This window comes from Eschscholzia californica, unplaced genomic scaffold (genome assembly GCF_041429995.1).
Source record: "Eschscholzia californica isolate CP2 unplaced genomic scaffold, dmEscCali1.0.p SCAF_4, whole genome shotgun sequence".
NCBI classification, from domain to species: Eukaryota; Viridiplantae; Streptophyta; class Magnoliopsida; order Ranunculales; family Papaveraceae; genus Eschscholzia; species Eschscholzia californica.
Genome location: NW_028238461.1, coordinates 43,984,615 through 44,009,579, shown reverse-complemented (window position 1 = coordinate 44,009,579; position 24,965 = coordinate 43,984,615). Strand labels below are relative to the sequence as shown.

General features: G+C 36.0%; 3 protein-coding genes across 6 annotated transcripts; all 3 read right to left on the bottom strand.

Moving 5' to 3' along the window:
- Positions 1 to 867: 867 nt before the first annotated feature.
- On the bottom strand, positions 868 to 3,737 carry LOC147544968 (putative cyclin-A3-1). 2 transcript variants are annotated; one of them, XM_086673460.1, is made up of 9 exons: positions 2,962 to 3,556; positions 2,448 to 2,680; positions 2,277 to 2,352; positions 2,104 to 2,180; positions 1,949 to 1,982; positions 1,822 to 1,849; positions 1,700 to 1,746; positions 1,474 to 1,608; positions 868 to 1,375 (listed from the first exon to the last, which is right to left on the bottom strand). In XM_086673460.1, exons 1-9 carry the CDS (start codon positions 3,280 to 3,282, stop codon positions 1,313 to 1,315), a joined length of 1,014 nt encoding a protein of 337 aa, XP_086529586.1. In that variant the 5' UTR covers positions 3,283 to 3,556; the 3' UTR covers positions 868 to 1,312. The 2 variants fall into 2 exon arrangements, with proteins under 2 accessions (XP_086529586.1, XP_086529585.1); XM_086673459.1 differs by having other exon boundaries at positions 1,700 to 1,849; positions 2,962 to 3,737.
- Positions 3,738 to 11,916: 8,179 nt separating this feature from the next.
- LOC147544967 (uncharacterized) lies at positions 11,917 to 15,001 on the bottom strand. 3 transcript variants are annotated; one of them, XM_086635163.1, is made up of 6 exons: positions 14,156 to 15,001; positions 13,769 to 13,837; positions 13,563 to 13,658; positions 13,357 to 13,464; positions 12,659 to 12,770; positions 11,917 to 12,199 (listed from the first exon to the last, which is right to left on the bottom strand). In XM_086635163.1, the coding sequence occupies exons 2-5, from the start codon at positions 13,826 to 13,828 to the stop codon at positions 12,699 to 12,701; spliced, it is 336 nt and encodes a 111-aa protein (XP_086491289.1). In that variant the 5' UTR covers positions 13,829 to 13,837; positions 14,156 to 15,001; the 3' UTR covers positions 11,917 to 12,199; positions 12,659 to 12,698. The 3 variants fall into 3 exon arrangements, with proteins under 3 accessions (XP_086491289.1, XP_086491290.1, XP_086491291.1); XM_086635164.1 differs by having other exon boundaries at positions 12,659 to 12,717; positions 14,156 to 14,963; XM_086635165.1 differs by lacking the exon at positions 12,659 to 12,770 and having other exon boundaries at positions 14,156 to 14,963.
- A 7,495-nt stretch (positions 15,002 to 22,496) lies between these two features.
- On the bottom strand, positions 22,497 to 23,858 carry LOC147544966 (putative F-box protein At5g50220). The gene has a single exon (XM_086635778.1). It carries the CDS (start codon positions 23,856 to 23,858, stop codon positions 22,497 to 22,499), a length of 1,362 nt encoding a protein of 453 aa, XP_086491904.1.
- Positions 23,859 to 24,965: the final 1,107 nt, after the last annotated feature.

Genomic DNA, 24,965 nt, shown 5'->3' with positions numbered 1-24,965 from the left:
TTAGCACCAAGCATATACCCTGAAATCTATACCTGGAGCCCTAAATTGCCCTCCCTTAGCAGAGTGGGCTGTTCATCGGTTGGATAACCGAAACTTTCAGGCCATCCAAAGACCGAACCGAAAGTAGCGGTTATCCAACCGAACACTATATGAGCGGGTTGGTTCGGTTGGATAACCCTCAAATCTCACCATCCATCACATATATTTATAGAAATAATAATATATATATATAATAGTAGGGACGGTTCGGTTCGGTTGTGACGGTTATCCGGCATGTAAAACCGTAGGCCGAACCAAACCATTCGGTTTTGCATTTTTTATATCCGAGCCAATCCGGATAACTATTGGATCGGTCCCCAAACCGCCAAAATCTGTTTGGATCGGTTTCGTTTGGTCGGTTCCGATACTAAATGTACACCCCTACTTAGCACCAAGCATATACTTGGAAGTCCATTCATGTAAGATAAGGTGCTACCTTGTGACCTAGGTGCGGGAGGTGCAATGTCTGATGTGCCCGACCTAGCTTGCATCGTATACGGCAATATGGTTTGCTTAGGCAAGCATCTTGATACTGGGCTACCACATGCATATCCAGTCCCACTAGTTTTTGGATGGACCAGAACAAAACCCTCTGTTAATCAGGCTTCGACATGGTTAGCAGAAGGGGGATGTTAACTCTGGCGGCTTGGGAGTTGGGACATTGCATTGGAATCAAAATGAAATCAATTTATGGGCTTGGGTTTCAATATGGAAGTTGATTTCTTTTTCTTTTCTACATCATCAAGATAATCCGAATGGCTCTGCAGTGGCTTTTGACGACTAAAAAAACAAAAAATCTGATAAAATTAAACAACCAACAGGATGGTATAGAGAAATGTAAATAGGACAAAATTTTCATCGGATATGAACACAAAATTCTCTAAATTTCTACCCAAAAAGCTGAAAAGATACATGATTGACACAAAAAATTCATCAGATATGAACATAAAGCTACCCAGCAGGAGAATTTTGAATCCTGATCTTCGAGCAAAAGGAAAAAATCAATGAGGAAATGTATGGCATAATATATAATCTTCCACTGACCCACTCAAAGCCGCTGCTACAATTCGCGCCCCTCGCCTTTAACCCAGCAAAAGTCAACCCATACATTTTCCATCCAGCGAGAGGCGAAAAAGGCAAAAGAGATCACATGGTGGAAAAAAAAAAATCTTTGAGATCTTATCCCAGTATAAAGCTTTTTTTACATATCTTCAAGAATTCACCACTACTCCTTAACCAAAGCAAACTCGAAGACCATGCTAGTTCTTAAACTTTAATCTTCAAAATATTCCAGTGGGATTTCAGAGGAAGAAGTCAATGTTGACACGCACTTGAACTGTTCAAGAATTGAATCAAGAGTAACGATAAGAACCAGAGCATGTTGTGTAATATAAATCGAACAAGATACACGAAATAAACAAAAACAAAATGCACCTTATGTTGATTGTATTTTTCTCTAACTGCTGCCAAAGAACCCCATTTTTTACTCAATTGTATATCTTGAACAGCAAAGACAGGATCCTTTAGATCGGAAGGTTTATATCCAGAGCAATGTTGCAACGTTGTGTTCTGCAAATTGTACAAGTTAGGCTTTCAAGTTTTTATTCCCACTACACAATAAACTAAAAACTTCAAAGGAACAAATTAATTCTGATCATACCCAAGGTTTTGTGTTTGGGTTTAGTGTGAACTTCGTAAGAAATATGACTGAAGCAGCGACCAAAGACGGTAAGAAACGTATGCAAGAATAATCCAATAAACTTAGCTCTGCAAGATAACAACCTAGGAACTCCATTTGCAGATTGGGATACTGTATAAGAAAACAAGCCATTCATTTAATAAACAGATCAAACTAGACAATGAATTCAATTGAGAGGATGAAAAACTAAAGTTTTTTCGGTCTACTTACACGAGGATTCTCTTGAGCAGCTTTGGTAAATCTTCTGAAGTAACATCAAACAGGCATATACCACAACACCAATTAGTCCATAGAAAATTGAATTAACCAAATTAGGAAATTAAATAAATAGATCAAGATATACAATGAGTTGAGATAAGTCTTGCCTGAGAAAAGTCTTTATTGTGGGACTACCCATCTCAAAATTCAAAACCCTTAAAACTTCTGTCTCCATTTTCACTACCTATATGTTCAATTCAGAACCATTAGTTTGATTAGATCCTCAAATAGTATACATAGAAAGTGAAGGTTTAATCATAAGGGTCGGAGGAAAGAGTACCTCTTCCTTGGTGTAAGTATTATCCGTTATATAACAGAAATCATCTACATGGGGCGGACTTATTTCTTCGTACTTCCTGCATCATGAATCGGAAATTTGTGAGTTGGTTTTTGTCTAGGAGCAACAAAAGATGAAGTAAGAAATGGAGATAAATTTAATGTGAGTGCTTACGAGGCAATGAGCATACAAGAAACACCAAGTAATTGAAGTCTTTGCCGATTAAGAGTATTTAAAGAAAGAAATCTATCGATATATGAAACAGTGAGATATATGGTATCTGCAACAAGCTTGTATTCATCTGCAACCTCAACTAACCAATCAACCAAAATCCCTCGCATTTTCGTCGTTATATCTTTCTGAATCTTCTCTATATAATCCGGCATTGGTCTTCTCTTTCTCTCCATCTATAATGTGATGACCAAGCAACTTCAATTAGAAAATGGACAAAAATACATACATATAGTCTCCCCAATTCACTTAAAGAGCTAAATAGGAACCCTAATTGTATAGACTAAACTTAAGATTCAACAATCCCATAATTTCATCTGATGAAACCAAAAACCCACAATTCTCATAGTAAAGTGATTGGAAAACCCATGTCTCAGATTAAAACCCTAACCCTAAATCAGATAAGAATCAAAACAAACAAATTAAGAACTACAAATAAAGCTCAAATTGAACATACCTCCATGGAATGAAGATAGTCATATATATCATAAGCATAAGGGGCACACATTTGAGGATCATCTAAGCTAACATCAACTTCAATTGTTTTCTTTTCCTTCTTCTTTAACCTAGTCTTGTTTTTCTGAGATCCACCAATACCAAAGTTCCCACTTGCCACAACATTTGTTAATTCTCCCAAAACAACTCTTTTTTTAGTTGGAGGAGGTTGAAAAGACTGATCAGATGATTCCATGACAACAGCAGCAGCAGCAGCAGCAGCTCTCTTCTTAGCTGCACGAGTAATGCGCATACAATTCTCTTGATCGCCACCCATACCCATCTTCTTCAACCTCTGTCCTTGATTCCAAAGTTAGGGTTTCAAAATATGAGAGAATTAGGCAAAGAAATACGATTAACTCCAAAACCCTTTTGAGAAAGACAGAGAAAGACCCAATCTGTAAAAAAAAAACTCACTCAAATCACCAAAACCCGCGTTAATTAAAAAAATTTCAAAAACTTTTGAAATTTGCGCGGGATTTCAAGTCCTTTTAAAGTCATGAAATTGTGTTTTTCTGTTTTTTGAGATTTGGGGGTTTCTTGTTAAATTGTTAACCCTTTCTGAAATTTTGAATTTTGGGAATCTAACATTAAGAAAAACAGTATCAAACTCAAAAAAAAAACTTTCCCGGTTTTCATTTTCAGCCAAAAAATGGCGGGTGGGGTTTCGTGTCGACAGCTACGGATTCCTTGAATTTGGGTAAAATTCTCTCTCTCCTACCATGTGTCTCTTTGACTGAGACATGACAAAATTTGGGGAGTTCTATATGTGCCTCGCGAAACTGCATTAAGCGCCCTCATACAAGCAAAATTGGCCAATGACCTTAAGCGCCCTCATACAAGCAAAATTGGCCAATGACCAGATGAATTGTGTGAAATAAAGCGCCTCGTGCAGCAATATGAGGTGCGTATAGAACTACCGGATTTACATCTGTACATGTAGTTGAATAGAAGAGTGGATTGACAACACACTATGCCGTATTAGGTAGGGTGTTGGTGCATGCTCAAAAGAAAGCCAAAGTAATGCCAGCGTGTCTGCAATTTGTTTTTTTTTTAAACCCTAAAACCATATTTCTTTCATAAGTGATACAATCACAAATTTACAGGGATAAAATGTTTATTCATCTCGGCCAGATACTTGAGAGTTACATAAATAAGTTCGCAGAACTTCGAATGTAAAGTGCCTCATGTATTGAGAGAAATTGACTAGACACTGACGAAAATAAGAAAGAAGAAAGATGAAAGGATCCTAAAGGCTAAAGATCACAAATTAAAAGACCCTATAGGTCAACAAAAGCAGGAAAAAAAAACTTAAAGAACCACCGTCGTTGTCGCCGAAAAACTGTCGTCGTCACTGGAAAACCGAGCACCACCAAAAACTTGAATCTTTCTATTTAGACCTCCAATTCTCTGACTCTATCTCTCCATATATAACCTATAAGGATAGTCTGCAATGAAGAAAACAGTTTATCATTACTCATCATCGTCGTCTTCTTCATCTGATGTTGAAGATCTCGAATCTATTCCTTCCGGTATGTATTGTAGTTGGACATCAATAGTCAATCCTTCTTCATCATGAAGTGAGGCGAACCAAGAACGATTAAAATCTGAGTAATCGAAGTAAAAAACGTGAATAATGCTAGTACGTCAATAATTTCCTCATCTTCTTCATTAATAACTTCTTCATCAAATCGGATTAATAAGAAACCAATGGCGTCATAACATGTTATTCATCAGTGGAAGACACACATTTATATTGAAAGAAGAAAGGAGGAAAAATCTATGGTGGATAGCAACTCGGAAAATCATTATGGAGAAAGCAATTCTCAATATTGAAGACCCTAGATACTATTAATGGAGGGAAAACAAACTACAACAGAAAGATAAACGGGTTCCGACGAAGGTATGACCCTTCGTCGGAGGAACAAACTCAGATCAGATCTTTAACAATTTGAATGAAAACCGCCTGGACTGGTGTTTTCCGGCCAAGAACGGCTTAGTAACCGCCTAGAAACAGTTTAGAAACCAAATGTGCCACCAATAACTAATATCACCACTGCAGAGCAAAAGCATTACTTGTTGAGAGTAAAGTTGTGTGTCTGCAATTTGTTAAGGATGCCGTTTTGAAGCATTCCAAATAGTCTCCCGGTAAAGATATTAGTGTTGATTGTTTTGTGTTAAAACTAAGAGATCAGGTAAAAGCACCTGTTAAAATTGGTGTTAGTCTCCGGTAGGGTTGGGAAAACGGCCCTGGAACCCGGGGTCCGGCCCGGACCGTTTTGACCCGCAGTCTGTGTCCTACCCGAGCCGGGCATACCCGGCCCGATGACCCGGGCTTATTGGGCCGGGACTCGGACAGGGACTCAATTCCGAGTCCTGCCCCGATAAACCCGCCCGACACCCCCGATATTGTCTGTCCGCTACCCGTCCGTGAGAATCTACCCGCTACCCGTCCGTGAGACCCGCCCGTCCTAAACCCGCGTAGTTTCTTAAGATCTAACGGCTGAAGTCAGGTGACATAAACCTCAGCCGTTAGATCTAAAGAAAATGACCCTTCCTCTCCTATAAAAGGACTCAAACAACTAAAAAAACCCTAAACCTAATAATGCCTCTTTGCTCTCTCTATCTCTGCCTCTCTCCCCATCTCTCTCTATCTCGGCCTCTCTCTATCTTTGCCTCTCTCTGCATCTCTCTCTATCTCTGCCTCTCTCTCTCTAATAACCAGTAACCTCCAACCCTCCATTAAACTAAACACTCATCTCATCTATTAATCTATTAAACAGCTAACCTAACCCTTCTCTCTCTATTCAAGTGTCGATTTATAATGCCTCTTTGCTCTCTCTCTATCTTAACAAAACTAAACACTAGTGTTTGCTTGACGACAATGATTAGTTAGTTTTTTTTTATATGAGATGGTTGTAAATTATTTAATGATGATGATGATATGAATTTTTATTTTTTAAGGATGTAATATTGTTTTTTATTTTGATAGTAGTGTTGTAATCTCTTGCTTCACTGTAATCTTGTTTTATTTTTATGATTTATTTTTATGAAGATTTAGGATTTAATAAATCAGATATGTAATCAGGTAGGTGTGATAATCTAGGGTTTAATTTCTTTTTGAAGATTTGTTATTATGAAGATTTAGGGTTTAATCTATGGTTTAATAAATCAGATTTGTTTTTTTTTGTTAAGATGTAAATCAGATTTGTTTATTTTTTGTTAAGATGTAAATCAGAGGGTTTAATATATTTTTTGAATCTTTTGATAGTCTAATTTTCCTAAATTTGTAATTTAGGGTTTCACACTAATATATTGTAGGATTTTATAAACATATATAAAATGGTATTTTAATTAATTATTTATTTTTTTATTACAAAACTGTGTTTTTAAAAATATTTTTTAAGTCTCAAAACCCGAACCCGTCCGGCCCGAGCCCGTTGGAACCCGTTCGGGCAGTCGGGCTCGGACGGGCTACGGGCACCAATATGGCGTGTTTGGTCCGACCCGATCCGCCCGACTCCCTACTGCGGGCTCGGCTTATTCGAGCCCGATCCGCCCGAGTCCGGCTCATTCTTGCCCGAGCCCGTCCGAGCCCGCCCGAATCCTACCCCTAGTCTCCGGTGGTGGAGATTGGCCAATGTCAATCTCTTTTAACCATAAATATATGTTGGTACACGCCGAAATTGTTGTATAGGAATCGACCCATCCGAAATTCTTAGCAAAGGTTCGCCGGACTTGGACCAGTCCGACAGGTTTCAGACTGACCAGTCCGAACCCTTGCTTAGGGGTTCTCGGGAGTATTTTTAATGGTGATTTTGGATCAAGATTGGTTTGAAATCAAAATTCCTCGCGTAATTTTTACTCTCTCTCTCGAAAACAAGGTTCTTTATCTCTCTAACAGTCTAACTCCTCATTGTTGATTCATGATGATGGGTTTAGCAACAAGGTAATTTCCATGATAAAGTGTTGATTATGATTCGAAGAAGGAGAATAGATGAATAAGAAGAAGAAAGAGAACAACTAGAAGAAAACATTTCTGCCGAAAAAACCAGAAGAAAAACAAAAACAAAAACAGGGGGCAGGACGGGTGCCTACAGAGGTCGGGGGCTAACAACACTTTTAGAGGATGCTATTAGCTGCCCCCTAACTCTGAATTTAGATTCTGAAATAAATAAGTATGTAATATACTTTGTATAGTTTTAGTTTTTTTACATGTCTTTACTTCTCTAATCAATTTAAACTTTAAAATCAGTCTTCTTTGTCAAATTCAGACTTATTTTAAAAGTTGAAACCATATGCACTTGATATAAAAGATGTGTTTCAAGATTTTTAGATAAAAACATGCAAAACAACTAAAGCTACATTTACAATCATTTCAGCTTTCAAATTCAGATTTACAAAAAAACAACTCAATTAAAATTAATTTACGGGTAATTTGATTTTTTAGTAGATGTTGCACCAATCTCCTAAATGTTATCAGTAATAACATGGATATTCAATACAAACTCGGGAAATTTTAACAACATATTTCCTTCGTCCCATTTTGTTTGTAGTTTTGGAGAATTCAATTTATTAAGGAGACCTTATTGTTTAAACAAAAAAAATGAGACCTTATTTATTGTAGTCAAATAAAAAAACTTTCCTAAACTACCCTCATTCAGTTTAGAGTATTTCATTAAATATAACGTTGAGTAAAGTGTAGAACTAATTAGAATCTTTTATTGCTATTGAAACTAAAAGGTAGTTTTGGAAGTGGCATCATGCTAATATTGAAATGAATGTTATAAAAAGAAAGTTAACAAACATGTTAGGACAACCATACAAGGAATAACAACCAAGAACATTCACTTCAAAACGGGGCGGAGGGAATATAAATAACGTTGTATTCACTTCAAAATAACACATGAGAAATTAATTAACCAAGGACATTCATTGTGGTTTGCAATATAAGTGTAAGAAAAGAGAATTGTATTGAATTGACTTGATATTCTTAGCTATTACATAAGAATATCAGTTTTAACAATTTTACTATGTGAAACTATATAACTAGTCTAACATTCCCGCTCAAACGAATGACTTTTGCGAGTGAAAAATTCATTAGTTTGCTAAACACAAATTGTACATTTTGACTTGTTATTGGTATGGAGACATCATTGTGAGGTTGCTATAAAAGTTGTTGTTATCGTTTGTTGTTTGTTGGTGTTGTTTTATTTTGCTATCTTGTTTGCTATCTTGCTTGTTATCTTGCTTGCTATCTTGTTTGATCTTGTTATTTTTTTTTTATAATAACCCTCACACATGATTATTACTCCAATATCATCAATGCAATAAAAAGTCAAGCCTTTGATCTTATAGATTTTATCCTTTTTCAAACACTAGCAATCACCATTTTTGATTTTTTTTTTCTCACTTTTATTCTTCTTTACACTCTTTTCTCTTATCTCCTCTTCATTTGATCTTATGAAAAACTAATGGAACAATAGTTTGAGAGTTCTCAACTTTGATATAAGAAGAATGAGAAAATCAAGTAAAGGATTGAACTCTTCTGCCATTAACGAACCGACAAACATGTTTACAAAAAACATCAAAAGAAAACCATCTTTGAGAATAAGCATGATTTCTTTGACACATTCTATCAAGCACTTGGTGTGCATCATTTAGCCAATCAAATCTTGGGAAATTAAAAGTCTAGTTTCAAGATAAACATAGGGTATATAACTATTCTAATAAAAAACCCATGAATTTTTCCCCCTCTCTAACAGTTTTCCAATTTCTCTTGGTCTGGACATCTCAAATAGAGGTTCATTTAAATGACCATTGATGCACGTCACATAGGATTCATATTGTGGAGAACTTGAGGCATTTGAAATGTTTGAGATCATTTAAGAGCTTATCTTTTGATTTCTTCAAGAAATTACTCTTGTTTTGATCTTTCTTCTTCTTGTTAATCTACATCATTATCAAATACTATTGAGAAAGTATTGAATAATGACTAGATTTGAATAATAGAAGAAAAAACTACTCTTAATGACGAAAAAAAACAACACTTGAAACATAAGCTAAAATTTGGCGGACGGTAGCCATTAATGGGACTATAGCCGCCGGCTAAACGGAAGACTAAGATTGACTAACTACTCCCAGGAAATAAAACCTAAGCTTTTATACCATGTAAGAAAAGTGAATTGTATTGAATTGACTTGATATTGCTAGCTATTACATAAAATCTTTATAAAGAGTTTTACAAGAGAAAAGTTTTAACAATTTTACTATGTGGGACTATATAACTATTCTAACAATAAGGGTTAGAGCATCTCCAATGCAAAAAGAAAAAACTCTAATCAGCTTATGTGTCAACTCTCAATTGAGGTTCTCTTTCCTACATGACATACTTGAGTTTCTCTAAATCAAGTCCCTCTCCAATGTAACACTCTGAAAAACTCTGGTAGTTACACATGTTCCACATACATTTAATAGGAAAAAGTAGTTGAGAGATAAACCCTTTTATTGGTCTTAAAATCAAGTTTGATGTCTTGGACACTTAAGACTTTCAAAAGAGATAAAAAGAACTTTCTAACTAAAATATCTTAAAATTAATTGCTTCTACACCATCTTAAGATCTCAATTGAGTTTTGCATTGGACAAATTATTTTTTGAACTCTAAAATCCTAAGTGTAGGGGGTCGCCCCTAGTTTATAGGAGGCCCAAAGTGGAGAATAGAGTTCAGGTCCCATTTGACTAAGATTTTTTTTTTTTTTTTTTTTATGATTGTAATATCGTTTTTAACAAATTATAATAAGAACGCAGCCATTTAGTTGAAATATATCCGCTAACAATAAACAGGTTTAAATTTTTGAGAGAATCCTTTTGCTTTTCTCATTCACTTGTTTTCTTGTTTCATTTTTGTCTCAGCCCTATTATTTGCTAATAAATTTTTTTATAAGTTATAATGTATTATTGACGAATCTAGTGTTTTTTGTCGTATAATTGTCACCTTTTTTTTGTGATTGATATGTCTTATTTTATTTAAAAAAGAATAGACAAATCATGGTTTGCATATTAAAATAGAAAAATATAAAAATATGGAAAATCAATGACTTTTAGTCCATTTTAATTAAATATAAAGGTAAAAGTCCACAAAATGGAGCTAAAAAGTAAAATATTGTACACAAGTGAAATTGATAATTGATTCCAGACAGAATTGATTGAGATTAGAATCACGTTTGCGCTATATAAACAAAATGATAAAAATTGAAAACCTAAATAATGTATACGGGATTATAAGAAATAAGTAAAAGAGAGTTTGTGGATGCTAGAGTCATCTCAAGTCATTAGTGCTGATGTCAAAAAAATGTTTTCCATTATATCAGCATGAAAAAAAGAGACTTGATGCCTGACAGCGTCCGTTAAGGCTAAATATTCTGTTAGATTGTCTGGGGTTATGGGTTCCTGCTCCTTGCTCCAGCTCTGGTTTCTTGCTCATGCTCCTTGGTTCCTGGGGGAAAAAGCTGCAAATGGTTCGAAAATCGCTCCGACGCTCAAGACAATCAGGTTGTTATTTGCAGTAAAAGAATGAATGTTGATTGATCCTTTTGGGGGCGAGTTATGAGGACTCTGTAGTAATGGGGGGGATCTCTCTGGTTAGAGACATCGAGTGTGTGTGGGTAAGACTTGAGTATTCGGTCTAGAACTCGTTGTGTGTCCTTTAGAGGACGATGGGGGACCCTTTTGTAGGCTTAGGTAGACCGACTGTGAGTAGACAGTCGAGATTGGGTAGTGATGATCCACCGTTTAGGGAAGTTTCCCACTATTCGTGGTTAAGTTTTTCCTTGTAGTTATCTCGTATCTAGGATAAATAGAAGTTCCTAAGTTCAAGGATCCTTCGTAGATATCCTGCCAAGGTGATAGATCTTCTGGGAGATGTTTCCTTCCGTGGGACTCTTGAAGTCCAAACTTGCTTAAACACTAAAGATTTGTAGCCAACTGAAATCTTTAAGGAGATACCGGGATTGAGTCGGTAAGCCTGCAACGCATTCCTGCCCTCCCAGTTTAGGGTGTGGGACAGTGGCCTAGCTTACGTGGACCCCCTCATTCCTTTGGAGATCTCAAAAGAGATCCGCCTGTGCCGAGGGCGAAACAGGGTTGTTGCTTCAAGCTGAACTATCAGTTAGGGGTGTAGGTAGCGGAGCGTTGGGGGTTTAGCCATTCTTTTTACCTTAAGCTGAGTTGACCCGTTGGACTTCAGGTCTGTGCTTGACTCTTTGACGTCAGTCAACGTCTGGACAATTTATGCATCATCAATTAGCAAGGGATCTTGCCGTCCCGCCATTTTAGGTTCACCATAAAATTTCAGTCTAAAATGAAATATATTAGTATCCAATTATCCTTGCTTTTGGAGACCTTCAAAATCCTGGGTCCAAAACAACCGCTTTGGCCCAGGGTCGCCCCTGCCTAAGTGTCACTTAAGAGTTTAAGATTGAGTCTTGCATTGGAAATGCTCAACGAATAAAACCACAACAAGCTAACTAAAATCTTAAGTGAACTCATAATAACCTTACTGACTTCGTGAGTATGATTCCATGCTTTGAAATTGTACAAAGATTAGATAAATTCCTTTGTTTACGCTCTCATTATAGCAATACACTGTTAGGGCCATCGCCTAGTGACTATAGTGTAGGGGTGGGAATCGGACGGGCTCGGACGGGCTCGGGCTTCAAAGTGTCGGGCTCGGGCGGATCGGGCTCGGATAAGCCGAGCCCGAGGTAGGGAGTCGGGCGGATCGGGCCGGGCGAAACACGCCATCTAAGTGTCCGTAGCCCGTCCGAGCCCGGCTGCCCGAGCGGGTTCCAACGGGCTCGGGCCGGACGGGCTCGGGTTATTTTACTAAAAATATATAATTAAACCATCATTCTAATATAAAAAAAACGAATATTAAATATGCTCATCATCATTAAATCTTACATTATTAAACTAATTAACACCATTTCTAATTAAAAAAAATAAACAACTAATATCACAGTTACATATCTTCTTCATTAAGCTACATATCAATCATCATCTTCAACTCATCAAAAAAATTTACATCTTCAACTAATATCACAGTTACAAACCCCTGTAATTAATGGATGAACTTGAACACCAAGTTTTTACAATAGTCTGATTTTGAACTCAAAAATTTACATCTCATTACTTGAAGCTTCCTGAAAACAACAAAAAAAACAACAGAATTAGATAACTTAGACGAAATGAAGAGGGAGGACAAGTTAGGTGTATCTCCCAAAGTCAAAGATATGTAAGCAAACATCACAATATAGCTAATCTGTAATCAAGTAAGAAAGAAAATGCTGTCAAAAAGAAATCTCTTAGAAAGTATGCACTACCAAGGAATCGTCACTCATTAACCGGGAAATTCTAACTCGCCTACTAAGGATCCTAGAAGTTCTAATCTGGTCTCTATAAAAAGACAATAGATGAAAACTGTGATCAATTGGACAACAGGCCAACTTAGCGTATCATTCGAAAAAGGTAAACTGAAGTGTAGATAGTATTCTTCACTATAAATACTGGGAAATAAGTGATTGTGCCTTCTTCAAGAATTTACACCAATATCATTTTAGGATAATCTAAAGATTAGCACGAATCCTCCACTAAATACTCACCAAAATGGTAATAGCATCTGCAGTACTTTCTCTTGTCAGTTCATCTTGGATAGAGTTTTCTGACGAGAAGGAGTGTAAGATTTCTGGCCCTAACCAGTGGCAGTAACTCTTCCTGTTGGACAAAAATGGAATTAAAATCTGTAATCACAAACAATTACCCAAGTAAAAAATAAGTAAATAACATCATTTTGAAGTATCAAGTAACAAAAATTTACTGTAGTTCATCACATATTTGCAAATCTGGACTACATAAACAAAATAAAGTGCAGTGTAATATTTTCTGCAAAGATGCCAGTCTATCTAAGAACAATAAATACATACTGTAGCCCTACATAGAGTTAAAATGTGCAGCAAAAGATAACATAAGAAAGAAAAGATATGCTTTACTACAAGCAAGGTACTATATTTTAATTTTTTTGGTGAATTTTGCTCAATACAATGAGAAATATGAATGGAAATATTATCTAACTTTCATTGTGAGGATGATCTTTAAGAAGAGAAGATCGACATCCTAAAAATACAAAATTCTACTCTGGGTTTATTCTGGAATGCTTATTAATTCGAAGGGAAGTTTCATAACCAACTTTGTGTTCGTGATCCACCACTTGGTTATCTAGATAAAACGCCAGAAAACAGTACGGGAGATAGGCTAAAATGAAAATGGAGAATAAGGTATTTAAGTAGCAAAGTAAGCGAACCTTCACTAAGTGAATGAAGGCCTTTTCCCAAGCAACTGCCTTCCCGTTTCCGTTGCCTGTTTCATCAACATTGTTTACCACCGGGTACGTCACTATGAATGCAGAAGCCTGTCATGAAGCATACACGGAATTACTCGGTGATAAAACTAGGTCCTACCTCTGATTACTACTAAATCAGTAACTTCAAGGATAAAGCTTAGTCATACCTCTGAATAGTTGCTCCCGGAAAAACCCCCTAGTGCTGTGCTAGGATCAAGAGGGCCCTTAAATGCACTCAAACATGTTTCCGTAGAGGTAAAATGCTGAAGATAGAAAATTATGGTAAGTGACTGTCATTGGTCTTTAACACTTCAAAACTTTAGAACTAAATATATACCAAGACAATGTTGACTAAAACATTAAACCAACTTACCAGAAAGCAATACTCAGCATGATCAAGCCCGCCATAATCATCATATTTTTCAGGGTCCATTTTAAAATACTGTAAACAGAAATCAGATGTATATAGAAGAAAATAAGATGCAATGATGTCTTATACAAAAGACGGTAAAAAGAACTTATGAAATATCATGAAGAAACATTGAAAATTTGATGATTCACAACATATCAACAATGAGTCAAACAATGTAATACTCTTTTGAAGACAGCTTTGCACAAGCCATCAACTAACTAGATAGCAGCTAACAGAGACACCCTCGTAATAGAAAACTACCATACAAATATACTGCTTTCGACATCCTGAAGCTTGCACATGCTAAGAAGAACAGATATGAGTTAAGGCAGATGCAAGGACTAATACCTGCAGAACACTTTGAGTCGCACAGTCACTGCCAAGTGGCTTCAAGCAGATGTCGGTCAAAGATACCAAAGATCCAGAATAATTTGCACGAAGTCCATCAACCTGTAAATTTTAAGCATAAAGAGGAGCAATATGTCATTACTTGAAGCTTCCTGAAAACAACAAAAAAAAACAACAGAATTAGATAACTTTATAAAACCCTAATCAATGGTTAATCAAACTACACAAGAAAAAAAAAATCAGAAAAGAAGATCCAATCGAAAAAAATACTACACATCATAAAATCATAAAAAGAAACAAGAAATAACAGTAACCATGAACCCTAATTAAGACAACTTCAAGAACACAAAAACCCTAACCCCCCAAAATTCTTTCCTTCATTTATAATCATACAAAAACCCTAAATCTTTTTCTTTATCCCCCAAATTTCCTTCCTTCAGAACCTACATATCACCATCATCACATCGAAAAAAAAAATAACAACAGACTATCATAAAATAAAATCATTCAAAGTTGAGTTCGAAGGCTTAACCGCGTCATTTGATCCGTAGATCATCGGCGTATACCACTGAACCGAACATTGAAAGATGATGGAGAATCTCATAGATAAAATCATAAAAAAATCTCATAGATAAGATCATAAGAAAATCATTCGAAGTTAGGTTTCGGTTCGGCTAGTTAGAGAGAGATGCAGAGAGAGAGGGAGGCAGAGAGAGATGCAGAGAGAGGGAGGCGGAGAGAGAGAGGGAGGCAGAGAAAGAAGGAGGCAGAGAGAGAGGCAGGTTAGGTTAGGTTTAGGGTTTTAGTTTTTGGGGGAGGTTTTTATGAGAGATGGGCCAAGGTGTTTAGATCCAACGGCTGAGGCCTCTCAACCGTTGGATCTAAACAATTCACGCGGATCGGGGATGTAGGGTTGCCGGGTTTATTTAATAATCGGGCTCGGGTAGCGGGCTGACACTATCGGGTCGGGACTCGGACGGGCTTAACGGGCCGGGACTCGGAATTGAGAACCTGTCCGAGCCCGGCCCTGTTAGCCCGTTATATCGGGCCGGGCTAGCCCGGCTCGGGGCTGCATCGGTCATCGGTCTCTCACGGTTCGGGCCGAACGGGCCGGATCGCGGGTTTCCGGACCGTTTTCCCAGCCCTACTATAGTGTAATTGGTGTCTGTAGGAGTTATTTGTGTTTTTGTGGTATACTAAGACTAGAAAACTTCGTGAAAAACTAACAAAAATTCTACATAAAGATTCAGAGATAGGTGATTAAGTTTCTGTTTAAAAACACATTTAAATTCGTTTTAACAACAAAAGTTTATTTAGGTTTTGTATACCGGCTCTTAAATTCGTTTTAAGCCAGAACTGGAGAGATATCAGTGCTGCGCGATCTAAAGACTTAATCCTGAACTTTCTAGAAAGATCTCAGTCGGCCGCATATCTTGAAGAGTTTAAGCCCGATTGAACTTCACATATCTAAAGGAGGAAACTTCTCATTTAGAGTCTATCACTCTGGCAAGATATATACACAGTATCCTTGAACTTAGGAACTTTCGCTTATCAAAGATCCGGGATAAACTCAAAGAGACACCCTAGATACGCTAAAGAGGAAACTTCCCTTACGGTTTGACGGCCACCGCCTCACCACCGCCACTAATTGCAGTCTGCCTAACTTCACCTATAAAAGGCCCCCACATCGTCCTTCACAGGACACGACCTCTTCACCCGAAAAGATCACCCAATATTCAGAGTTCCCATAACTCGCCCCCTAAAAGGATCGATCAATATTCATTCTTTTACTGCAAAGAGCACCCTGACTGTCTTGAGCGTCGGAGCAGTTTTCGAACCCTTTGCAGGTTTCCCCCCTCGGGAACAGGCGAACGGGAGCAAGAAGCAAGGAGCGAGGAACTGGAGCGAGGAGCGAGGAGCTGGAACAGAGAAGCAGAGAAGAAAACCAGGGATGAACAGAGGAATCTCTACTCTCACAACAGAATATACCATCATAATGGAGGCTGTCATGCATCAACTCCCTTTTTCATGTTGATTTAACCGGAAGCCAAAATCGACATCAGTAGGGGCAACGAGCTTTCCACCTTACGCTTATACACCGATTTTGGAATTTAGTGACGAAAGAAAATTTAGATCAAATATTGAATATTCCCTTTGATGAGGAAAGCAAAATAATATTTAGATTATAGTAAATATTCTTTGATAGAATTTGTAAGTAAAGTTACGAGTGAAAGGAAAACCAAACCAGAGCAAAAAATGGAGCAATATGGGACTTTGACTCGAACACTTTGGAACTGCTCAAAGATCTTTTTTTTTTAATTGTTCAGCGTGTCTCGAACCCTTGACCTCTAGAGTGAAAGACTATACTTCTTACCAGTCCAACTAGGTGTTGTTGACAACTGCTCAAAGACCTTACATGATTTACATTTTCTTATTAGTTTATAATATAATATGACTATTTATATGTATTGGTTAGGATTTTTGTTTGATGAATTTGGAAAAAGTTGACTATCTACATGTTTTTGAACTAAATCTTACATACCTTTACTTAGATTTATATTTTGCAATTTAAATCATTTCACATAGATTTCTATGTACATAAGTGTGTAATATGGACTATGACGATGCAAAACTAATGGCATATCAATACCAAGCAAAGTTTGCAACAGAGAAATTTTATTAAATTCCCATAACCTTTTCTCTTTACGAGAAAAAGATAATTTAATTTTTTTCTAGTCTGACTTTTTATGTATTTTCGTAATTTACAACTTCTTGCAAGAACTTTGCAACAACTTGCAATAGCGTTGCAACAACTTGCAGAATGGTCATAAAAAATATTAGATTTTTAACCAGATAAAATAAATGAAATTGGATTTTTGACCAAACAAAATATAACTTGTTATTTTAACTAAAAAAACAAAAACTGTTTCAATTATCTTCTACAAACATCACATTTCTTATTTAAAAGAAAATAATAATAAATCTTGTATCTATATAAAGAGATATTAATGAACGTTTAAGACCACCTAAAAGCTTTATTGTTGGCTACAGTACTCAGCCGTCCACACGTGATAATGCACGGTGATGCATTTCTGAATTGGAGTGATCGATAAAAGCTAAAAATAAAACTATGCTAATAATTGAAATAGTTCATATTTTAAGAGATCAGGTTTTAAGGAGTTAAAGGTACTCAATGTTACAAATCTGCCCTGTTTAGTTTGTCAATGAACAACAATTAAAAATAACAGGAAATTGGACGATTTCCTGATTTTTTTGGTTGAAAAGATATCTTATTTTTTTAAAGATCTAGACCCCAAATAACTTTTCAAAATATTCCTGGAGGACAATTTTGTAGGTATTCACATTATCAAGGTAAAAAATACCCTTTGTGTATGAAAAATACCAAAAAAACAAATTTCTAATTAATTAGAAAGTTGTTTTCTACCGATGAAAAAACCAAACGAGCGTGGAAAATTGGGCGATTTCGCCGAGCTGATTCTATAAGATCGAAGTCGATTTCCTGGTTGTTGATCATCAATCTATTTTAGGATTTTGTGATTGAATCTCTTTACTTGTTGTTTAAAGATGGTTTTGAGTTAGGTTTTTGTTGAAAAATTCTAGAGAGAGAAAGTTGCAGTTCCCAAGTTTTGAATCTTTAAGGCTGAAGTAAATCTTTTACTATGTTAGTTCTGATGTTTTTATGTTCATGTTCAAACTTATTTGTTGAATTTGTATGGAAGTTGTGGAAGTATAGTTGATGCAATGAATGTGTTTGATAAAATGCTTGAAAGAGATGTTGTTGCTTGGAATGCAATGTTAGTTGGTTATACAAGATTTGGGTTGGTTGAAATAGCTATAAAGTTGTTTGATGAAATGCCCATTGAGAATTTCTTGAAAGTTTTGGAAGGTTTTCGAGGAAATATAAAATGATGGTGCTAGAGCTCTGCAAGGTGTTTGCAAGGTGTCTGCAAGGCTATGCAAGGTGGTTGCAGGGCTCTGCAAGGTCTCTGCAAGGCTATACAAGGCTAGCAAAGTGTTTGCAAGGCTATGTAAGATGTTTGCAAAAGTCTTTCAAGCTCTAGCAAAGCTTTGAAAACTTTTCTCATGATTGATCAAAATCACTTGAGATAACCATGAACTCTACTAACATCATGTTCGTCTTCTTTTTACGGGGGTGGAGCCCCGTTTTTTTTAAGAAATTTATATGTATCTTTATATTGTAATTGTTGTTGACCTTCTTTTTACGGGGGTTCCGCCCCTGCTTTTTTGAAGAAATTTTCAAAGAAATTCATACAAAAATATGGAACTTTAGAAAAAATGCATAAAAATATAACTTTAAGAATTTGACATTTATATTGTAAATGTCGTTGACATTCTTTTTACGGCGGTTCGGTGGCGGAGCCCCCGTTTTTCTAAGAATATTTCAAAGCAATTCATACAAAAAAATATGTAACTTTAGAATTTGTAACTTTGTAAGACATTGCAAGTATTTTGCAAGGTTATGCAAGGCACTGCAATTACTTTGCAAGGCACTGCATGGAGTTTGCAATCCATTCAAAACATATAAAGACAATATAAAAATATAAAATACACAAACATTGTTCAAAATGTAATTACCATAAATAAACTCAATATCACAACAAATCAACAAAAATATTCATTCATTCGTCAAAATATTCATATCCAAGAGACAAATTCATACATTTTTTTCCTTTTTTTGACTAATAGTAATTCTCATCAGTAATTACATCAACAACTAACTTTCTTCTTAGTTTTGTCATCTCAGATGGTTTGATCTGCATTCCTTTAATATCACCACCCTTCGTGATATTTGAAATAAACTGGCACACGTATATAAAGCATAATCGACCATGTAGAGAAAAGACAAGTCATTGAGTTGATAAATAACAAAAAACATTACTTGCTATAATAAAAAATGATGATTTTATACTTACGAAGTTTCTAATTGTTGTGGACAGTTTATTTGCATTCTCGTTATTCGTGAAGGAGGTTTTGGACGTAAATTGTTGCTATTATAAGCAAAAATAAGACCGACATCTACAATCTTGAAGGATTTGCAACAACCTTGCATGGCTTTGCGACACCCTTGCAACATATAAACACTATTGAGGGCAACATCATATAAGCGCATCACAAATTTGGAACGAAAAGAACAACAAAATGCTTATCATCTAGAGATATTATAAACCCAACAGATATTATAGTATTGTCTAATTATATAAAATTAAACCTAACAAGGTGTTTGCAATGCAGTGCAATGCCTTTCCAAGACTTTGCAAGGCAGTGCAAGCTCATTGAAGCATTTTGGCGAGCAGGTCTTGTGCATCATTTAAACGACCCGATTTCAGCAAAACCTAAACAAAAGCCTTGCAAGAGACCTAAATGACATCATAAAATAGAGCTTATAGACCTATATACAAAAAAAATTATGCTAATTTAGTGTTTGGGTCAAGGATAAGTACCAGCTTTAGTGTTTAGGTCACAAGTTTGTCCGTTATAGGGTCTGAGTCACAGACTAACAGTTGACCCATTGACTAATGACGATAGCTAACTACCGTCATTAGTCAACATGGTCAATGGTTAGTCCGTGACCCAGACCCTAAAGCCGGTACTTATCCTTGACCCAATCACTAAACACAAGCTGATGTGAGCCGTTCCAAGTCCCCTTTGTTGCTGCCATGAAAATCGAGTTAGTCCCTTGAAATCCCAAACTCGAAGGTGCTTCCATGAACGTCCAAGCTGCTGCCACCTTCAATGAACCGAGCTCAACTCCTTCTTCCCGTGTCGGCGTAAGCATTGGCTTGTCGGCTAAGCTTTTGCCGGTCATCCCTCTCTCTCTTTCCCTCTTTTCAGGCTCTCTTAAACCCTAACTCTGAAGAACCCTAGAAAACCCCCAACTTCAGAAAACCCTAACTTTTGTCCCCTTTTCATAATAAAAGGTGGAGATCTATTCATTTACTCATCCAACAACTTTCGATACAATCGCCATGGATTCAGATCTAAAAAACAAGGTAAAATCAGATCTAGAATCTTTTATTAAATTAAAACAATCTTATCATCGATTAGGTCGTGGTGGAAACGAAGTTATCTTCTTCACAGTCTTCCAAGAACTGGAAAATGATCATTCGTTTCTGTCATGGCTAAATTTCTCAACTACGATATCTACTATATATATCTATCAAATGTTACTGATGATTTTGACCTAAAAATGCTTCTTCTTCAAACAACAAATCGATTAGTTATTTTTATTAAAGATTTAGATCGATATTTGAATGAGAAATCAACATCTATAAGTTTATCAGGGATTTTGAATTTCATGGACGGAATTTTCTCTACTTGGCTGAAGAAAGAATCATGGTGATTACTATGAACAACAAAAATACCAAATTGATCCATCAATTTTAAGACCTGGAAGAATTGATGTTCAATGTTATTTTCCTTTTTGTGATTTTAATGCATTCAAATTTATTTTCCTCTTTGGAACGGCTCACAGCACGCGATTTAGTGTTTGGGTCAAGAATAAGTACCGGTTTTAGGGTCTGGGTCACGAACTAACCATTGATCCGTTGACTAATGACGCTAGTTAACTACGTCATTAGTCAACGTGGTCAATGGTTAGTCCGTGACGTAGACCCTATAACGGACAAACTTGTGACCTAAACACTAAAGTCGGTACTTATCCTTGATCCAAACGCTAAATATTCCTAAAATCGATATAGGTGTTTAATACATCAAAATTTTTATGAACAAAACATCTATGAAAAAAACATCTATGAACAAACTTAGATGGTTTTAGGGTTCGAGAGATAAGGGTTCGATCCATTGTTACTGAAATCAACATGCTAAAATCAACAAAAAGTAATGTTAAACCCTAGCTTTTATCAACATGCTTAAATCAACAGAAAGTTGTGGTAAACCCTAGCTAAAATCATATTGTAAAACTCATAATGCTAAAATCAAGAAGAAAATGCAAAAACATTTAATGTTACCGACCTTAGATTAGAGAAAGGATTGAAATCATGAACAAAGATTAAAATCGTGAGCAAGGATTGAAATGTTCGGTGATTTTAGTGAGAGAAAGAGTGAAAGATCAAACCAGGACATCATAAAACAATAGTTAAAATCAATATAGGTGTTTAATACATCAAAAACTTCTATGAACAAAACATCTATGAACAAACTTAGATGGTTTCAGGGTTCGAGAGAAGGGTTCGATCCATTGTTACTGAAATTAACATGCTAAAATCAACAAAAAGTAATGCTAAACCCTAGCTTTTATCAACAGAAAGTTGGGGTAAACTCTAGCTAAAATCATATTGTAAAACTCATAATGCTAAAATCAAGATTAAAATGCAAAAACATTTAATGTTACCGACCTTAGATTAGAGAAATGATTGAAATCATGAACAAAGATTGAAATCGTGAACAAAGATTGAAATCGTGGGGTTAGAGAGAGAGAAAGTGTAATTTTTTAGACTAGGGTTAGGTTGATCTTTTCACTGAAATAGAAAATTACATAATTGCCACCAAGAAGGTGAAGCCTAAAAAAGTTTGATGAATCTTTTTTAACCAAAATCGTAATGTCTTAGGGAGTTTTGGCCAAATTCCCATAAAAATAAACTGAAATGTTAACTAAAAAGTTTCTATACGAGATGATAACGGCCTATGTCCATTTATATTTTTCTTCATTTTCATTTTGATATGGAAATTATGGTTTGCTTTCTTGCAGTGAATATGTTGTGCAAAGTTAGTTATTCCATTCACTAACAAGGACATTTTAGATCGATTGATCAACTTCTACTAGTGGCCCGGTTGAGGCGAAGGGACAATGGATGAGCGGAAGGTGATTTCACACCATCCCTCAAAATTTCGTCCAATTGTGACACCCGTAACTTCGGTTTTGTCTGTTTTAGTCTGTCACCTTTATACTTGGCCGCATCAATTTCTTTCATGTATTTTTCAGCCAAATCCTCTACATCAGGAACTCGAGCAACTATACTATGAATTCCTTGATCCCTTCCGATTTCCAGATGAACCTATTTCCTTCAAAATTTGTGGTGAATATTCTTGCAATGGGATTCCGAACGATTATATCAGTGTAAGTCATATAAATTCCATTTCACTCTACCAAACCCAAACAACAAAATAGTTGCCCTGGTGTGAGCAAGTTGATCTGAATTGGCAACTGGTTATCGAACAAAAAGTTATTTTGCCATTGATTATGATTCTAAGGGTCACTTCATCAGTTAGCTTTATTATTACATGTTAAAATGATCACGCATAGTAGACTCAACTATAACCTCAACTGTAACAAAAGTTCTTACTTGCTAAAAACATAAAGAGCTGAAAACAAGCCAAGAAAACAAAGATTAATTAATATCCCAGTATTCGACCATTCTTCGTTGTCAACCAAGGGTGGTGGTGGTGGTGGTGGACTGGTGATGATCATCTGGTAGTGGCCGTCATCTACTTGTGCTCCAACAGGATAAATGCTCTCTTCAAGAACTAACAATCTGAAATTCCTTTTAAATTTATTTTCTGGCCAAGGCAAACTACCATATTCACTAAAATTCTTCATTTTCATGTCATAAAAATAAATAAAAGGATGTTCATCCAAGTCAGCAATTCGACTTGTTATCATAAGCAATTTTTTTCCTGGAATTGATTGAATACCATGAGTCTCATAATTTTCCATACAAAAAGGTAATTCAATCATCTCCCAAATCCACTTATAGTTATTCTCACCTTCTTCCTCCTGGTCAATAAAAGTCCACACCCTCATCTCTGTCACCTTCTTTTGATCATCATAAACCATTCTCTCCATTATTGCCAATTGTCCATCAACTTCTAGTATAAATTCGTAATTGCGCCTATATCTTATACCATTGGGGGGTGGTTTTATCAATCTAAATTTCTCTTTTCCAACATCAAATGCTAATATGTTTTCCAACCGTTCCTCGGGTGGACAGGTGCTTATGAACCAATATATAGAACCATTCAAGTAAATTGGAAAAGTATGCTGAAATATAACAGGTGGTAATTGGTGAATCGTTCTCCAAGTATTTTGACCAACCGTCAATACCTCAGCACCAATTTCTCGATAATTATTTTTCTGTTGCCACACTAATAAAACTTTATGTTCTTGGGTAACAGGATCAAAACCAAATCCACTTGCACGACCAAAAAGATGACCATTATTTTTCCAAATATTTGATGTAATCCATGGTGATTGTTCTTTAGTGCAAAGATTGTAAATAAGAACACAACCTTCCAAATCATCGACGAAACATAACAGACCATTAACAGGTCCGTGTATGCACTTATCATCCCATGTACGTGGAATATTTGTCACATCTTTAATGCTCCTCTTGAACAAATCTAGTGTGAAGAAACTAGTTCCTAGTTCCCACGGAGGACAGGTGAGGATCGTATAATGTGATACTATGAGGATCTTGTTATTTGATTTTGATCGACGACTGTGTAACGAGAAAAAATGTTTGTTTTTTTTAATCAGAGACAACCAACTCTTACTTACACACTTGAACCGCATAAGTGACTTTGCCGGAAGTCTACTAAGTATGTCCACCATTATTTCATTAATAGCATAAACTCCATGAAGATTTAAAACATCGTCCGTGGCGGCGGTTGTGGTGGGAACAGAACCTTCACTATCTTTGCTCATTGTAGTTTAAACAAGCTTATTTCCTTGTCTCTTTAATTTCTTTCTTGTTCAAAACAGATAAATATATATATATATATATATATATATATATATATATATATATATATATGTTTGAACTAGGATTATTTCCTTGTAGAATAATAACTACTTTCTTTTAATGGTTCTATATATCTCTTTTAATTTCTTTCTTGTTCAGGATTATTTCCATGTAGAATCAATCCCCTTTTAGTTAGTTAAACTTCCCTTAAAAACCCATCCACTCTTTTAGTTAGAAGATTTTGATAAGTAACCTGGTTGACACTTAAACTTCTACTTTTTCTTATGTCATAAAAGGAAAGGGAATATACAAACTCCCATACAAAATTAACAAGGAATGTGATGGCTGAGTGACTCGGACTGTTGACATTACGTGGCCGAGAACCCTTTCTTTTATCACTGGGCCAAACATGATAAGATTATATTGTGTTCATATTATACTACCAAAGTAGTACTTTTGTCAACATTTGTTATCCAAGTGGTGGATAGTATTGTCATAAACTTCATAATCTTGGACGTTCGATTATCATATGAGACAGAATCTATAGTTTATTTTAACTTGGGTTATTAAAAGATATAAATAATGTGATTTGTTGGCCTTTAGACCAGTAGTTTATTTGGACTTTAGACCTGTTTGTTTCAAGAACTTTAATTTCGACAATGCTTATTACATTTTTTATGTATCCCTGCCATTGTGATGACGTAAAAAATGATTTCGTTCCTTAATTTTAATATATGCTAAGCGAAAATGATACTTGAAACTGACAGTCAAGAGAGAGAAATATATAGACAGCTAATTTGGATTCCTCATTTCCCACCGTTCATCTACTGGTCCTGTTTTTACTTCTTCATTTTAATGCCAAATAGCTACGCACCCCTATTTTATTAGGAGCTTTAATGCTATGCCGGCCAATCTCTCGACCCAATTCCTACGAGGGTAGTTGGCTGATTCAGATCTAGTGAGCAAAGGTGTTTGATTTTCTATCACTAAATCACACACGTCTAAATACTTAGTCGGGATATTCATCGGACATAGCACTATTTTTCTTTTATTAGGTAAACAAACGAATC

Excerpts from the sequence above, each read along its gene's own strand:
- LOC147544968 (XM_086673459.1), bottom strand. The coding sequence starts at position 3,282 with ATGGGTATGGGTGGCGATCAAGAGAATTGTATGCGCATTACTCGTGCA. Across the intron at positions 2,681-2,961 it reads ACTATCTTCATTCCATGGAG|ATGGAGAGAAAGAGAAGACC; the intron begins GTATGTTCAATT and ends ATCACATTATAG. Across the intron at positions 2,353-2,447 it reads TCTTGTATGCTCATTGCCTC|GAAGTACGAAGAAATAAGTC; the intron begins GTAAGCACTCAC and ends TTCATGATGCAG.
- LOC147544966 (XM_086635778.1), bottom strand. The coding sequence starts at position 23,858 with ATGAGCAAAGATAGTGAAGGTTCTGTTCCCACCACAACCGCCGCCACG.
- LOC147544967 (XM_086635163.1), bottom strand. The coding sequence starts at position 13,828 with ATGGACCCTGAAAAATATGATGATTATGGCGGGCTTGATCATGCTGAG. Across the intron at positions 13,659-13,768 it reads ATGCTGAGTATTGCTTTCTG|CATTTTACCTCTACGGAAAC; the intron begins GTAAGTTGGTTT and ends TTCTATCTTCAG. Across the intron at positions 13,465-13,562 it reads CCGGGAGCAACTATTCAGAG|GCTTCTGCATTCATAGTGAC; the intron begins GTATGACTAAGC and ends GCTTCATGACAG.